The 17,340-nt window shown below is 41.1% G+C and overlaps 1 protein-coding gene across 2 annotated transcripts; it reads right to left on the reverse strand.

Moving 5' to 3' along the window:
* Positions 1-4,367: 4,367 nt before the first annotated feature.
* On the reverse strand, positions 4,368-13,174 carry LOC121382965 (tubulin alpha-2/alpha-4 chain-like). Of its 2 annotated transcripts, none has more exons than XM_041512659.1 (4): positions 13,038-13,174; positions 8,660-8,882; positions 6,660-6,961; positions 4,368-5,289 (listed from the first exon to the last, which is right to left on the reverse strand). In XM_041512659.1, the coding sequence occupies exons 2-4, from the start codon at positions 8,778-8,780 to the stop codon at positions 4,459-4,461; spliced, it is 1,254 nt and encodes a 417-aa protein (XP_041368593.1). In that variant the 5' UTR covers positions 8,781-8,882; positions 13,038-13,174; the 3' UTR covers positions 4,368-4,458. The 2 variants fall into 2 exon arrangements, with proteins under 2 accessions (XP_041368593.1, XP_041368592.1); XM_041512658.1 differs by lacking the exon at positions 13,038-13,174 and adding an exon at positions 12,864-13,017.
* Between the last annotated feature and the right edge of the window lie 4,166 nt (positions 13,175-17,340).

Raw genomic sequence — 17,340 nt, forward strand, 5'->3', positions numbered from 1 at the left:
ATAAAATCATCGTTTTTACTGCATGAATTAAAGCTACACGACTCTTTTGTCAATGGATATAGTTATAAATGGATAAAAATGGTCGAATATATATTTAACCAGCTAGGCATGACAAATGTTTGGATGTCACGGAACTTTACATCCATAAAAATACTTCTTAATCAAGTAAAATTAAAACCAAACAAACAACGGAATAGCTTTATCATCAAGAGGTATAACGTACACTATATTTAAAGAAAACTTTAGATTATACAAATATCTTATTATATTACCACAAACATACTGGGCTATATTACTCAAATTTAGAACATCAAACCACAACTTACCAATCGAAATAGGACGCTGGAACAACACCCCAGTAGAAGATGTAAATTAATAAAAGAAATTGTTGATAAATGCAGTAAACCCTAAAAGAACACTGGCCTATAATTATTTACGATGTCTATCACTACCCAAGTATAAATATATATGTGCGCGCGTCTGATTAGCACATTTTGGTAGTAATTACAATAATGTGACATTACATTACTTTATTCTAATTGTATTTTATTATTGCCTTTATTATTCTATTGTATTTATATTATACTACTGACTATTACTGTATTGCATTTGTATTAATACCATTGTACTATTGTCTCCTGTAAACCCTATCTTGTCACTACAGTTTATATATCATGTTCCTCATATGCCGTTGTATAACGGCCTGAGCGTAATAAAGTTGTGTTCTGTTCTTTTCCGTTCTGGTCAGTTTACAAAAGCCAAAAACTTTCAGAGATTCAAGACATACTTTAAAACACACGCGTATGTAACATGAATTAGACTATCACCCCCCACCCCCAACCCCCCAAGGATCCCGGAGGTAGCTCATTCCCAGTGAATCAAACCACAAGTGCAAAGAAATTTCCACTAGACAATAACTCTTTCCTAGAAATTGTCAAAATCGAGAAAGACACCCCACGCACGTGTACGGGGCAACTGCGTGATGCACGTGCAAACTATGGAATGTGTTTCAATGTGTTGATAAACAGACCTGAACGTTCGTTACTAGGATGTCTGTGGTCAAAACGTATATTCGGTCTAATAGTTGATATTAACATTAATATTTCAGGTTTCCCATCTTTTTTGAAGAGTATATAAGCCACTGCCCAATGTTTTCGACAAACAACAGTGCTATTGAATAGTTCTTTGATAAGGACCATACACAAAATTGAACTACTATTTTTTTTTTCAGCACATGCATTGTGATGGATACGTATAACTATACACCAAGTTTCATTGATCTACCACTTATATTTGGTAAGAAATGGAACTAAAATATCAAAACTTTAACGTTGAAGCGAAAGAAATATATTTTACTTAAAAATGCTAAATTAATTGATTTTTAGTTCTTTTCTTATGCACTGTGTTGAAAATTCGCAGGAACAGCTAAGGCCCAAATAACGTTTTCGGGAACACATGCACAAATTTCCACTGAAGTAGGATATATAGTTTGTTTGAAACGGATTTAAATGCGAAACTTTATCGTGAAACCCCGAAAAAAGAAAATATATTTTAATAAAAATGTTTAATTAATTAATTTTTAATTCTTTTCGCATGCACTGTGACGATTATCCTTATAAACCGAATTCCAATGACCTAGGAATTATTATGTTTTAGAAACTGATCTAAATGCGAAACTTTAACGTTAAACTTTAACAGAAACTGCCCAAGCCGGATGTTTTCTCTGGCGTTATAAACTGACGGGGCGGGAATTAGGTCTGTCGGCTGAGTGGTGCTTGCGTCGCAAGATCGAACCATCTCTGTGGATCCATTTAACCGATTGGGGTTTTCTCGTTCCAACCAGTGCACCACAACTGGTCAAAGGCCGTGGTATGTGCTTTTCTGTCTGGTGGAAGGTGCATATAAAAGTTCCCTTGCTGCGTCAGGAAAAATGTAGCGGGTTTCCTCTGATGACTACGTGTCCGAATTATCAAATGTTTCACATCCAATAGCTAATGTATTCGTTAAAAAAACACTTTTTTTTAAACGAAACAAACTGGGTTTTTTTTTTAATACACGCTCGTCTATATAAGCAAATGAGTAAATAAGACCGAGTTGCCAATAATTAAATAGAACATTATTCAAAGTGAGTAAAATGCCAATCAAGACCAGACGCTCATCGCGATGCAGGTATAATGCTCGGCACAGACGAGCGTTTTTTAACGCATGCGTCTGCGTTAAAAAACGCATCCGTATGAATGCAGTAAAAACGCATGGTGTGCGACCCCCTCTGCGTTGCTTTTTTAGTGCTGCGTCGATTTTTCAAATATCAAACATGTTTGATTTTAGACGCACAAACGCATCCGTCTCCTGCCGCATCCGTCTAAAAACGCACGTGTGCGCCTACTTGCGTCTACTTGCGTTTTTATATTGACCAATCATCTGTCTATTCAGTAACATGCCTTTCGAAATGGCCTCTCCAACTGACAGTTTAACAATTAACAATTATTTCAGTGATGAATAGAACTGTGAAAACAGACCCGACCATTAACAATGTTTCAACACAAATAGTTTTCTACTGCTCATCTTTGAAACAAAGACTAGGCATGTGTAATTAATGACATTTCTAAATAGATGAAATTAAAAAATATAAATTATTGCATTCATTGTACTATGCCTAATAATAATAATAATTAAAACAAATAATTGTGAAATAAGAAAGATTTATATCGTAATAGTATATTGTACATAATGTTTTAAATAAAGTTGATTATGTTTTAAAATGTATTAATAAATTACATTTAATCTTTGTTATTTTTCCTAGAGTAAAGTATAAATAAATTAATTAATAAAAGAAATCGTCAGTGGATCGCAGGAACGCATCGCAGGTAGGCGCACACGAGACGCATGCTTTAAAAAACGCTCGTCTGCGCCGAGCATTATACGAATGTAAAAAATATACAATTGTATTTTAGGTTTTGAAAACCAAAAAACAACTCTTGTATTGAAAAAGTATCACAAATGTTAACCACAACCCAACAAAAAAGTTAAAAGTTTACTTTGTTCATGGACACCACTAGAGCACATTGATTTATTAATCATCGGCTATTGGATATTAAACAGTTTGTAATTTTGAGAGTCTTAGAGAGGAAACCCACTACACTGTGTTCTGTTATTAGCAAGGGATCTTGTATGTGCACAATCCAACAGGCACGGCCTTTGAAGTACCAGTCGCGGTGCACTGGCTGGAACGAGAAATAGCCCGATGGGTCCACCGACGGGCATCGATCCCAGGCAGGACTGCGCATCAGGCGAGCACTTTACCCTCAACAAAACACAGCAACGGATAACAGGTATTAATGTAAATTATACATTTTTTCTTTTCTTTCTAAAAGATGTATTGAGAGGGGAAACAATTAATCCGCTGTCGCCAAACAGGCTACTTCTTCCAGAAAGCAGCAAACGATCTTTTAAATGCACTTTCGCATAAACGTGACAGTACATACCACGTATATTAGTCGAGTAGCACTAGCCGAGATGGGAGAACACCAGAGCTCATCGAGGTCCATCACATTTTAGGCGATCGCTCGATCACTAAAACGTTTTAGCATGCTGCCTCGAGAAGAAAAAACCTGCGACATTCATACTGAAACATTCCTTTTGGTGGCGTATAATTTATACATTTTGAAAAGTTTCTTGCTGCCAACGGAAAAAATACACCAGTTCATTGGTAGAGCGTTCGCGTGGCGACTAATGGACCGCAGGATCGATCACGTACAATGGACACCGGCTTTGTAATAATGTTATGTTCTATTACCAAAGCTGGCCCCAGCACTTTCAACAGGACCTACTAGTTCTTTATGTGCTAACGTTGTGTTATACAAAACATTAATTTACTAGAGAGGTTCAAGAAGAAATCTATCTAAAATATTCCCAGTGGGATACCCTTTTGGCGAATTTGTTTATGTGCCCTTTCCCTCACAAACTATGTCCTGTCTACGACCCTATTTACCTCTGTACACCCTTGCTCGTGTCCACGTTAACAGTTAAAAGTGTATTTGGTTTAATACCACTAGAGCACATCTCCTATTAAATGTCAAAAACCTTTTACTTCGGACACCCATCTTTGAAGGAAACCATTGCAATTACATTATTCCATTAGCAGCAATGAATCTTTTATAATGCTCTTAACCAGAGACATCACATGTCATAGCCTTTAATATCCCAATCATGAAGCACTGGTTGAGACAGGAAAAGCCCAACTAGACGTAATTCAATTCACGTATCGATCCAAGCACCTCAAGCGAGCGCTATACACTAAGCTAGAACCCGAATCCCCCAACCCAGTTTAGACAGCTGCTCTTCACATTAAAAACAAAATACACGTATTTGTTGTGTTAATTTTATTGCAAACACTAGTTACAGCTTCTCGTTGGGGTATAAATTAGGACGGTTCTAGACGGAAGTCTTGGAAGTCGCTTAGTATTCGTCACCACCCTCCTCTTCACCCTCACCCTCCACAGAGTCGACGCCAACCTCCTCGTAGTCCTTCTCCAGGGCAGCCAGATCCTCGCGAGCCTCTGAGAACTCTCCCTCCTCCATACCCTCACCGACGTACCAGTGGACGAAGGCGCGCTTGGCGTACATCAGGTCGAACTTGTGGTCGAGACGCGCCCACGCCTCGGCGATGGCGGTCGTGTTGCTCAACATGCAGACGGCGCGCTGGACCTTGGCCAAGTCATCTCCCGGGACGACAGTGGACGGCTGGTAGTTGATGCCGACCTTGAAACCGGTGGGACACCAGTCGACGAACTGGATGGTCCTCTTGGTCTTGATAGTGGCGATGGCGGCGTTGACATCCTTGGGCACGACGTCACCACGGTACAGCATGCAGCAGGCCATGTACTTTCCGTGACGAGGATCGCACTTGACCATCTGGTTGGCAGGCTCGAAGGTTGCGTTGGTGATCTCGGAAACAGACAGCTGTTCGTGGTAGGCCTTCTCGGCGGATATCACCGGGGCGTAGGTGGCCAGGGGGAAATGGATTCGTGGGTAGGGCACCAAGTTGGTCTGGAACTCGGTCAAGTCGACGTTGAGGGCGCCGTCGAAGCGGAGAGAGGCGGTGATGGAACTGACGATATGCGCAATAAGTCTGTTCAGGTTGGTGTACGTCGGACGCTCAATGTCAAGGTTACGACGGCAGATGTCGTAGATGGCCTCATTGTCGACCATGAAGGCGCAGTCGGAGTGCTCCAGGGTGGTGTGGGTGGTCAGGATGGAGTTGTACGGTTCCACTACAGCCGACGAGATCTGGAAAATTAATATGTAAGCAATATGTGATAAAAAAATTATAAGTCTTAATTAAGTGTTTTAAAAATCTAATTACATGTAATACGAGGCTACATGCTATTTTGTTCCACAAGACAGATGACTGCTCATTACAAATAATATTGTATAAGACTAGCAGATGCTTAAAAATATTGTTTATGAACTCCACTAGAGCATTAAATCATCGGTTGTTGGATCAGAGAAACAAAAAAACATTGTTAGCAACCTGGGATCTTGTCTGCATTTTCAATACAGGGCAGCACACGTCACCGTCTTTGATACATCAGTCATGGGAATTTCATTGTTTGGGAATTGGCTATTGACTATTAAAGTTAAAGTATGTTTTGTTCAACGACACCACTGAAGCACATTTATGTATTAATCTGTTATTGGATATCAACCATTTGGTAAATCTGACTGTTAGAGAGGAAACCCACTCAGAGTTGTTTGATTTAAATCATTTAAATCACTGCAAAAAAAAAAAAAATCATGCATTTCGATTTTGTTTTTTTGTTATGTTTCATTTGATTTTTATGATTATTGCATTTATTTTTATTGATTATTTTGTAAACATGTGATTTATCAATTAACTTGCAGTACAAAAAATTAAGTGTTATTTAAAATCAATTGTTACTTACGCTAGATAATGTAGTTGTAGAAGCATCACGAGGGGTATATGGCTTTTTATGTACCCTCTGTGCTTTCTTTTACCCCGAGCCGAAGGTAAAAGAGCACACAGAGGGTACATAAAAAGCCATATACCCCAAGAGATGCTTCTACAACGAATTTATTTTGCCGACATGTTAAACCATATAGCCAAATAATCAAAATAACGCCAGACAATAATTGTTAACAATTAAACACATAATGACATACCGTTTGCGAAACTGAGAACACATTGTTTTTGTTCAATAAAAGTATTAAAATACTATTTTGTTGCCTCATTTCTGTATTTAATAGGGAGCAAGTATTCAATTCAGAAGCTCCAAATTAAAGTAAAAAAAAATAAAAAATCAAATAAATCTGATTTAAATAAAAAAAATCAGATTTAAATTTAAAAAATCTGATTTTTTTGATTTTTAAAAAACAATCATGATTATTTTCAACCCTGAACCCACTACATTTTTATATCAGTAATAAGGTATCTTTTATATGTACCATGCCACAGACAGAATAACACTACGTCCTTTGATAGGGCCTATAACAATCGTGGTGCACTGGCTGGAACGAGAAATAGCCCAATGGGCCCATCGACGGGATCGATACGAAACCAAAAGCGTATACGGCATGCGTTTTACCACTGGACTATGTCCCCCCCCCTCCCCTCCCAAGATTATTAAAAAAGTTCTAACCTGGGGTGCTGGGTATACAGCGAACTCCAGCTTGGATTTCTTCCCATAGTCGACGGAGAGTCGCTCCATGAGCAGAGAGGAGAAACCCGAACCGGTTCCTCCGCCAAAACTGTGGAAGATGAGGAATCCCTGGAGACCGGTGCACTGATCGGCCAGCTTCCGGATCCTGTCGAGGACGACGTCGACGATCTCCTTGCCCACGGTGTAGTGGCCGCGGGCGTAGTTGTTGGCGGCGTCCTCCTTGCCGGTGATCAGCTGCTCCGGGTGGAACAGTTGGCGGTAAGTTCCGGTACGAACCTCGTCTGGAGAGACAAATCAAAATACTCAATGAATATCAGGGCCAAAGACTACAATTAATTTTGCTACATGTTTCTATATAGCCTTAGTGGCTATAACACTTTTATTAATATCATCAGGCCCGTGGATTTTTGTATACCCTGAAAAGGACAACCCCTTTTGTCCAGCTCTTTCTCACAGGATATTGGTTTAAACAAACACACCCTTTAAACCTTGTCGCAGTACACCCATTTTACACAAAAAGCACTAGTTTTCCATAGGCCGGAATTACCATAAACAAGTCTTGAATGTCAACAAGTTACACATGTTTACAAACTACATGCTCTCACCTGTCAACTTCAGTCAAATAGTTGCCACTTCAGAGCTGTCTGCCATGAAATAATCACAGTCAAATAGCAGACTACTTGCGCGGACTAATTTTGGGAAGATAACTAATCTGAGGCCAATAGGTCGACATTTGGTTCTAATTTAAGATGGCGCATTTATGGACAGTCATGTTACATGTGTGGTAGCTTTACACAAATAATAAGGACACAGTGATAGCGTCTTCTACGGGTAGACCTAAAAACATTTAACTAAACGAGGAACGTTCTCTTGCCTCTGCACCGCCGGGTTTGAAAACCATCCAACATAAAATGTAAAGTTACTAAACGTATTTTATGTTGTGGTTTGCTTTTGGTTGTTTTCAAATATATGAAGAAAGACATGTTTATTTAACGACGCACTCACATTTTATTTACGGTTATATGGCGTCAGACATATGGCTAAGGATCACACATATTGAGAGAGGAATCCCGCTGTCGCCACTTCATGGGCTACTCTTTCCGATTAGCAGCAAGGGATCTTTTATATGTACCATCCCACAGGCAGGGTAGTACATAGCACGGCCTTTGATATACCAGTCGTGGTGCACTGGCTGGAACGAGAAATATCCTCATGGGCCCACCGACGGGATCAGTCCCACACCAACCGCGCATCGAGCGAACGCTGTAACACTGAGCTACGTCCCGCCCCTTTAAATATATAAATTCTTTACATTAGGACAGTGATTGGGCATTTTTAGAGGGAAAATACTTTAAACAGCGGTTATTTGTTTGTATAACAGTTGGGTTACTTTGTCACTTGGTCCAATGAAGAGGCAGCTTCGCTACAGGCTCAAGGTAGTCCTAAACCAAATAACTTCCGGCTGGGTCAAAGTTCGAGGTGCACCCAACTTTTGATAGAGAAGTTAACATCACAAGTCCTGTGATTGGTAATAAATGTGAGTGTGTTGATTATAAAAAATAATTAGTTTTATCTGGGCCAAATAACGTATGCAATTTTATTTATCTAGTACTACTTTGTCAAGTAACCTTGTGCTTGAAACATGTATTGGGTACCTGTAAAAAAAAAAAGTACTAACTTTTTTTGCGGAACTAGGGTAGTCATAGACGCTACCCGTTATGAGGAGCTTCACCCTCAATTCTTTTTCTGATTCAGTTTAAGGGCGAGGGGTGGTAGTATTTATATTCGTGATGTTTATGTCTTGATACTCTGCAGGTAGGAGTTTTAGCCACATGTATTACTATTGTCGTCTATGGGATTTGGTAATATACACCCTCAAACGGTGCTCCTACCGAAATATCACTGGATTCTTGGAAAATGGCCGCCATGACGTTTGTATTTTCAAACAAATAAAAAAGTACACAGCGAAAACTACTGACCTACAACAGTGGGCTCGAGATCGACGAAGACGGCCCGGGGTACGTGCTTGCCCGCCCCCGTCTCGCTGAAGAACGTGTTGAAGGAGTCGTCCCCTCCCTCAATCGTCTTGTCGGACGGCATCTGTCCGTCAGGCTGGATTCCGTGCTCCAGACAGTACAACTCCCAGCATGCATTGCCGATCTGCACTCCGGCCTGGCCAACGTGGATACTGATACATTCCCTCTGAAGAAGAAATATTAAAATGTTTTACATATTGTAACACGTATACATGTATTAAGGAAAATACCTTTAACACAGGCGTCGGATATGGGAACTAACGGAACCGCTCCCAACCCCCACAATCCCCTATCTGAACGCTGAAGATTGGGCAATCACACCCGTTGCTAGAAACTTCGTACGTCTGTAACATTTTCTTTCCTTGGAATTAGTGTAGCTTTGGATACGAGTAGGCCCCCTACGGTGTGTGAATATTTGATGGTTGTTAGTCACTGTCTCGCCCGCGCCATCCCCTTGACGGCGAACTGAGGGACCTGCGACGGGTCAGTAAAACCAAATCTTGGAAAACAGTTTACGAATGAATGAGAAAATGTTGGGTACAGGATGTATATACAGGAACCAGTGTCTGGTTATTTAGTATATTATATGTAAATGGGTTGCGATGAGGTACAGGATGTATATTCAGGAACCAGTCTAGTTATTTAGTATATTATATGTAAATGGGTTGCGATGAGGTACAAGATGTATATTCAGGAACCAGTCTAGTTATTTAGTATATTATATGTAAATGGGTTGCGATGAGGTACAGGATGTATATTCAGGAACCAGTCTCTGATTAATTAGTATATTATATGTAAATGGGTTGCGATGAGGTACAGGATGTATATTCAGGAACCAGTCTAGTTATTTAGTATATTATATGTAAATGTTTGCGATGAGGTACAGGATGTATTTTCAGGAACCAGTCTCTGGTTATTTAGTATATTATATGTAAATGGGTTGCGATGAGGTACAGGATGTATATTCAGGAACCAGTCTAGTTATTTAGTATATTATATGTAAATGGGTTGCGATGAGGTACATGTATATTCAGGAACCAGTCTAGTTATTTAGTATATTATATGTAAATGAGTTGCGATGAGGTACAGGATGTATATTCAGGAACCAGTCTAGTTATTTAGTATATTATATGTAAATGGGTTGCGATGAGGTACAGGATGTATATTCAGGAACCAGTCTAGTTATTTAGTATATTATATGTAAATGGGTTGCGATGAGGTACAGGATGTATATTCAGGAACCAGTCTTAGTTATTATTATATTATATGCAAATGCAACATCGCGTCCTTCGTTCGATGCACAAGTCGTGGTACAAGGAGAAGAAACAGAATTCCTGCCCTGTAGTGTGGAGAATCCGTGGAACATACCAGGGTTGGGGGTGGGGGTGGGGTCACAGAATTCCCACCCCGTAGTGTGGAGAATCCGTATAACAAGTAACATACCAGGGGTGGTGGTGGGGTGGTGGTGAGTGTCACAGAATTCCCACCCTGTAGTGTGGAGAATCCGTAGAACAAGTAACATACCAGGAGTGTGTGTGTGTGTGGGGGGGGGGGGGGGGGGGGGGGGGAGGGTCAAAGAATTCCCACCCTGTAGTGTGGAGAATCCGTAGAACAAGTTACATGCCAGGGGTGGTGGTGGTATCACAGAATCCCCGCCCTGTAGTGTGGAGAATTCGTAGAACAAGTAACATACCAGGGGTGGTGGTGGTGGTGGTGGTGGTGGTGGTGGGGGAGGGGGTGTTACAGAATTCCCACTGTGACGGTACATGCTCTTAATTTCTTTCGCCTGTGGCGATATTAATTGTTTTAGAAGGCCGTGTGCAGTTCCAAATTGCACTTAAGCCCAGATGGACAACTTGTTACGTGATACCTTTGCGCGACGGTCATCGAGCTGTTTCTATAACACACCCAGCAAGGTGCGGAGGCCATGTGGCCAGTAGTTACGTAATACGTCCGCGCGACCACGGAATCTCTAGCGAACTGGCGACATTAAGTCTGACGATCTGAGAAAAAAACTTACCGCTGGGCGCGGTGGAAATAGCACTTGTAGGGATTCGGTGCCGCGATGTACCCCCAGGCGATATTCGCTGTCTGAGAGTTTTGAATAAATAGCTAGGATTTTAGAGATATTGAGGAGAGACATTTGGAGGTATCCAGGGGAACGGTCGTCGTCCACTGAACGATCTATATTAGTTCAGACGGGACTTTGGTAAATATATATTTTATGCTCTGTGTATAACCTTGATGTGATTGATGTGACTTTAAATATTTTAATACTGTATTATACCAATATTATTTAGACGGTGCTGCCGGTCATCTGACGCAGTAATCTGTAGGCTCACTGTCCTAAATAATTATATATAAAGCTTAGCCAGTCATCCTAGAGGACCTAGGTAAACTGTAGGTTATTGTCTTTATTGTGATATGTACCAGTATTAATTCTGTGTTACAAGGTTATTGAATGAGTAGTTAGGGTTAATTAAAAATTAACCAGTTAGGAATAGAGTTGAAATTCCTTTATTAATTAAGTTCTCCTGGAAGCGTTTCTCAATTATCACACGTGTGGGTGTTGTGTCACGGTGAAGTGATTAGCATATTGTGTAAACTAGACACCTAGAGATTAACTAATTAAGTGATCAGTTCTGGGTTGTTATTATTGTTGTTATTAATTAACTACTGCGGCAGTACATTTATCAGTGTAGGTTAATACAGATTCCAACGTGTATTGTGTTTTTGTTGTGTTTTCTAGTGAACTAAACGTTCTATAATAATATATACTTTATATAAGATCGTATCTCTGATCATACCTAGACGAGCCATACGCGGGTATATACTGCCCGATACAGAGATCTAATAGATATACAGTTAGGAGAGATATTTGGATAATCGTGTTTCATTCAGTTACGGGTATTATAGAATCCCCGTGACACCCACCCTGTTGTGTGGAGATACCGTAGAACAAGTAACATATCAGGGGTGGTGTTGGTGGTGGGGGTGTTACATAATTCCCACCCTGTTGTGTGGAGATACCGTAGAACAAGTAACATACTAGGGGTGGTGGTGGTGTCACATAATTCCCGCCCTGTAGTATGGAGAATCCGTAGAACAAGTAACATACCAGGGGTATACCTCCCGTACCCCTCCATTTGAGGTATTGAATTAGTGATATCAAGTGCTAGGGTCTGGATTCGAACTCCAGACCAAGTAACATACTAGATTCGAACTCCAGACCATCGGAACTGTAGCCGAGCACTGTATCCATTCGGCCACGCAGTGGATCAACAAGTGAGACTGCATTTTAATACTTTTAAATCTCATAGCGTGTATTTTAACGGAATGAACAGAGTGTTTACGGAATAAAACGAACCTTTAGTCCCATAATGCCCCATTGTGTCTTCTGTGCTATATATTTCCACCAAAAGCACCAATAAAAGCACCGTATTGGAGGAAATTTTACAAAGAATAGTCAAAATGTCTAATTTTATAAAGGCAAAACGTAGCGATACTGGATTACGAAATATTAAGATTATGTTGCTTTTATAGAACAAAATGTTTAAAGGTATTGTATATAACTAACCCTAACCCTAAATTTACACTAATTCTAAGAAATATTGTTTGGGGGGGGGGGGGGGGGTGCGGGCGGATATTATACCCAGTAGTTTTTCTAATATTTATATGCAATTTCCCAGACAGGATAGCACATACCACGGCATTTGATATACCAGTCGTGGTGCACTGGCTGGAACGAGAAATAGCCCAATGGGCCCACGGACGAGGATCGATCCCAAACCGACCGCGCATCAATCGGGCGCTTTACCACTGGGCTACGTCCCGTCCCGCCCCTTATTGGATGTTAAACATTTAAAAGAATTTTGGTATAATTTTTATAGACAATTCTACATTTTCCTATTCATTAGCAGGATGGAATCTTTGTAGGCCTATGTTACTTCTTCACAGACAGGACGGCTCTATCGGGCTCTGGTTGAGAATTGTTTTTTTTTTTTTTTTTTTTTTTTGGGGGGGGGGGGGGGCTCCCAAACGAGGGCTTTAAACACACACCTCTGTAATCATAACACTTTGAATACAAACACAATTTGCTAAGATATTACGATATGTTATTTAAAATGTGAATAGACGTTCTTCTTACCATGTTTGCTGTAATATAAAGGACGGACTGGTGACAACTAAAATCTGTTCACGTTCAGGTTTATAGTTCGCTGCATGCGTCAAGCAGATTTGATTGGTTATTGCAACTTATTGGCGAGAACAAAACACGAGAATTACGCATTTCTCCCGCTTGTTATGTAATGTATGTTTTCACCTTGACAGGTAGTAAGCAGCGAATCTAGTCGGGACACAAATCTCTCCTCTTTGGTCAATGGATGTTCTTCTTGTTTTCAATACATTTCCGGGCAAGCAGGTCTCGACGCCACCTATAAACTTCGCTCGCCACTGTTTTCACAACCCTACTAAAATTACTGCGCGCATTTTCCCCGAGAAAACCAACAACAAAAAACCCCACACACCACCAATTCGTCGTTCACTGTAGTAGTACTCCTTTTCTCGTGCCAGTCAGCGCAGCACGACTGTTGTATCCAATGCCGTGGATATCCTGTCTGTACGATGGTGCATATAAAAGACTGTTCTATCCAATGCCGTGGATATCCTGTCTGTACGATGGTGCATATAAAAGAGTTACTAATGAAATACTTATGGCGGGTTTCCTCTAAGAGACTATGTATGTCAAAAGGTTTGGGGGCAGGATTTAGCCCAGTGGTAAAGCATTCGCTTGATGCGCGGTCTGTCTGGGATTGATCCCTGTCTGTGGGCCCATTGGGCTATTTTTCGCTCCAGCCAGTGCACCAAGACTGGTATATCAAAGGCCGTGGTATGTGCTATCCTGTCTGTGGGATGGTGCATATAAAAGATCCCTTGTTGCTAATCGAAAAGAGTAGCCCATTAAGTGGCGACAGCGGGTTTCCTCTCTCAATATCTCTGTGGTCCTTAACCATGTCTGATGCCATATATCCGTAAATAAAATGTGTTGAGTGCGTCGTTAAATAAAATATTTATTTCTTTCAAAATGTTTGACATTCAATAGCCGATGATTAATAAATCAATGTGCTCTAGTGGTGTCGTTAAACAAAAACAAACAGTATTCCTTTAATCATCCCGCCAATCCTTTCCGAGTGTCGTTAATTCATTTCAACTTATTTTCGTGCTTATATCCAATTAAGGTTCAAGCACGCAGTCCTGGGCACACACACACCTCAGCTGTCTGGGCTGTCTGTCCAGGACAGTGGGTTAGTTGTTAGTGGTCAGTAGTTAGTGAATGAGAAAAGGCTGTAGTCGTTAAAACTCGCTCTGGGTGGGAACTGGTACCGGGCTACGAACCCAGTACCTACCAGCCTCATGTCCGATGGCTTTAGCACGACATCACCGAGGCCGGTTCCGAGTGTCGCCACCCACCCCTACCGGCCTCGGTGGCGTCGTGGTTAGGCCATCGGTCTACAGGCTGGTAGGTACTGGGTTCGGATCCCAGTCGAGGCATGGGATTTTTAATCCAGATACCGACTCCAAACTCTAAGTGAGTGCTCCGCAAGGCTCAATGGGTAGGTGTAAACCACTTGCACCGACCAGTGATCCGTAGCTGGTTCAACAAAGGCCATGGTTTGTGCTATCCTGCCTGTGGGAAGCGCAAATAAAAGATCCCTTGCTGCTAATCGGAAAGAGTAGCCCATGTAGTGTCGACAGCGGGTTTCCTCTCAAAATCTGTGTGGTCCTTAATCATATGTCTGACGCCATATAACCGTAAATAAAATGTGTTGAGTGCGTCCTAAAAATAAAACATTTCTTTCTTTCTTTCCACCCACCCCTGGAAATATTGCAGCGGACGCTCTTGGTGTTTTCTCAAAAGACGATCAGTAAGCCGCCACTGGCGCGTGTAATGAACTCATCGAGGTGCAAGCGTTCACTTGCTGCCATAAACCATGTGTGTTGTGTGTTGATTCGTAACTGCCACGAACATTAAGGCGATATAAACCTAACAGAAAACAAGTCTTTACCACCAGCCTCATTGGTATAGGGGGCGGGATTTAGATCAGTCGGTGGAGTGCTCGCTTCAGGTGTTTAGGTCGCAGGATCGAACCATCTCGGTGCATCCATTCAGCTGACTGTTTTTTTTAGTGACAACCAGTGCACCAAAACTGGATAGAGGTCATTGTATAACATGTGGTTGCCTGTCTGTGGGAAAGTACACATAAAAGATCTCTTGCTGCATTAGGAAAAATATAGCGGGTTTCCTCTGATGATTACAAGTCAGAATTACCAAATGTTTGACGTCCAATAGCCGATGATTAATTAATAAATGTGGTCCAGTGGTGTCGTTAAACAAAACTAACTTTATAACATTGGTATAGTGGGGTTAAAACGACAACATCGACTTCTTTCCATGTATTTATTGGATGTTTAGAAACATTTTATACTAAACGATTGTCCAATTTCATAAATGTGTAAATAATCGAGAAAGAACTATTTTTAACGACACCTCAGCACACACATATATTAAATGAATTAACGCGTGCGGGGGTGGGCGTGGGGGAGAGGTAGTTCGGGGGTCGATGCTTTGGCAATGGGTTTATCACAAATCGCTTGTTAGCCCGAATACTCTGCCGTTAGAGAGCTAGATGGAAGGTTATATTCGGTCTGCTGTCAGACAAAAGTCTGGAGTTTTACCTACAACCGAATAGGCAATAATTTTCGCTCTAATACAACAATAATCCTATTGGTACGGTCAAATACCATTACGTGGATCATTTTCGAGTTCGCCGATAACAAATATGTCACATAGTAACTATTAATACGCACACACTATAGGAAGAAACATGCCAGCACCCACATTCAACAACATTTCAATTACCTACCTGGGTTTCATCCTGGAGTGTGTGTATTAGTGATTAATATGTAAAATATTTGATATCAGCGAACTGGTAAATGATCGATGTAAAGGTATTTAACGTCTAACATAGGATTACTGTTGTGTTAAACCAGGGATCTTTGCCTACACGGTCCTAGGCAGAAATTTATAATTTTCATTACAAGGTTAATAGTGTCTGACTGAGAAAGCGATTGTAACCATACACGCACGAAACGGTGGCCAAACACGATAGAGATATCCAAGTAAAATGAGCTACCCTGAAACGTTTTCACCACGTATTTCGATCATTCTGAGGACAATAAATAATCCTTGTAAAACTGTGAAGTATGCAACCCGATATAACTCTTCGGCGATAATGCTGATGCTGTTACCCAGATTCGGGCATTTTCAATGAATTCGGGCAAAACTCAGCATGAGTTCCCGAAAAGCAGAGTACTCGGACTAATTAACAGTTATATATATTTGTTTATCAAGGATGGCTGTCACAAAACAGGCCCTTTTTAAACCTATTGTGTATGGAAGTTTGTGTATTCGCCTAATGAACATATTACATATTGGGTTGATCTATTCAGATATTCAACATGCGAAGCTATCAATAGTCTTGCTATCAGTAGTTTGTTTTTTGGTGTTTTACTTAACGACGCCATTAGAGCAAATTGATTTTTTTTAATCTTATCATCGGCTATTGGACGTGAAACATATGGTCATTCTGACATTTTTTTTTAGAGGAAACCCGCTGTCGCCACATCGGCTACTCTTTTACGACGGGCAACAAGGGATATTTTATTTGCGCTTCCCTCAGGCAGGATAGCACAAACCATGGCCTTTGTTGAACCAGTTATGGATCACTGGTCGGTGCAAGTGGTTTACACCTACCCATTGAGCTTTGCGGAGCACTCACTCAGGTTTGGAGTCGGTATCTGGATGAAAAATCCCATGCCTGTAGACCGATGGCCTAACCATGACGCCACCGAAGCCAGTTGCTATCAATAGAAAAAAGGACATAGGTATGATTGTATAAGCACATAAAAGAAGCCTTGTTGTTAATGATAAAATGTAGCGGGTTTTATATCAAGAATAATCAAATGTTTTACGTCAAATAACCGATGATTATTCATTTTATTTCAACTTATTTTCGTGCTCATATCCAATTAAGGTTCAAGCACGCTGTCCTGGGCACACACCTCAGCTATCTGGGCTGTTTGTCCAGTACAGTGGGTTAGTGGTTAGTGAGAGAGAAGAGGTTGTAGTGGTCTTACACCTACCCACTGAGTCGTTAAAGCTCGCTATGGGTGGGAGCCGGTACAGGGTTGCGAACCCTGTACCTACCTACCAGCCTTATGCCCGATGGCTCAACCACGACACCACCGAGGCCGGTTTATTATTTCATTTCATTTCAACTTATTTTCGTGCTTATATCCAATTAAGTTTCAAGCACGCTGTCCTGTGCACACACCTCAGCTATCTGGGTTGTTTGTCCAGGACAGTGGGTTAGTTGTTAGTTTGTTAGTGGTTAGTGAGAGAGAAGAGGGTGTAGTGGTCTTACACCAACCCATCGAGTCGTTAAAACTCACTTTGGGTGGGGGCCGGTACCGGGTTGGGAACCCAGTACATACCAGCCTTATGACCGATGGCTTAACCACAACGCCACCGAGGCCGGTCTGTTTATTAAATTAATTTGCTGTAA

The sequence above is a fragment of the Gigantopelta aegis genome, chromosome 10, assembly GCF_016097555.1.
Source record: "Gigantopelta aegis isolate Gae_Host chromosome 10, Gae_host_genome, whole genome shotgun sequence".
Lineage (NCBI taxonomy): Eukaryota > Metazoa > Mollusca > Gastropoda > Neomphalida > Peltospiridae > Gigantopelta > Gigantopelta aegis.

Excerpts from the sequence above, each read along its gene's own strand:
- LOC121382965 (XM_041512658.1), bottom strand. Across the intron at positions 6,962-8,659 it reads TCTCGAGCCCACTGTTGTAG|ACGAGGTTCGTACCGGAACT; the intron begins GTCAGTAGTTTT and ends TTGTCTCTCCAG. Across the intron at positions 5,290-6,659 it reads CTGTATACCCAGCACCCCAG|ATCTCGTCGGCTGTAGTGGA; the intron begins GTTAGAACTTTT and ends TTAATTTTCCAG.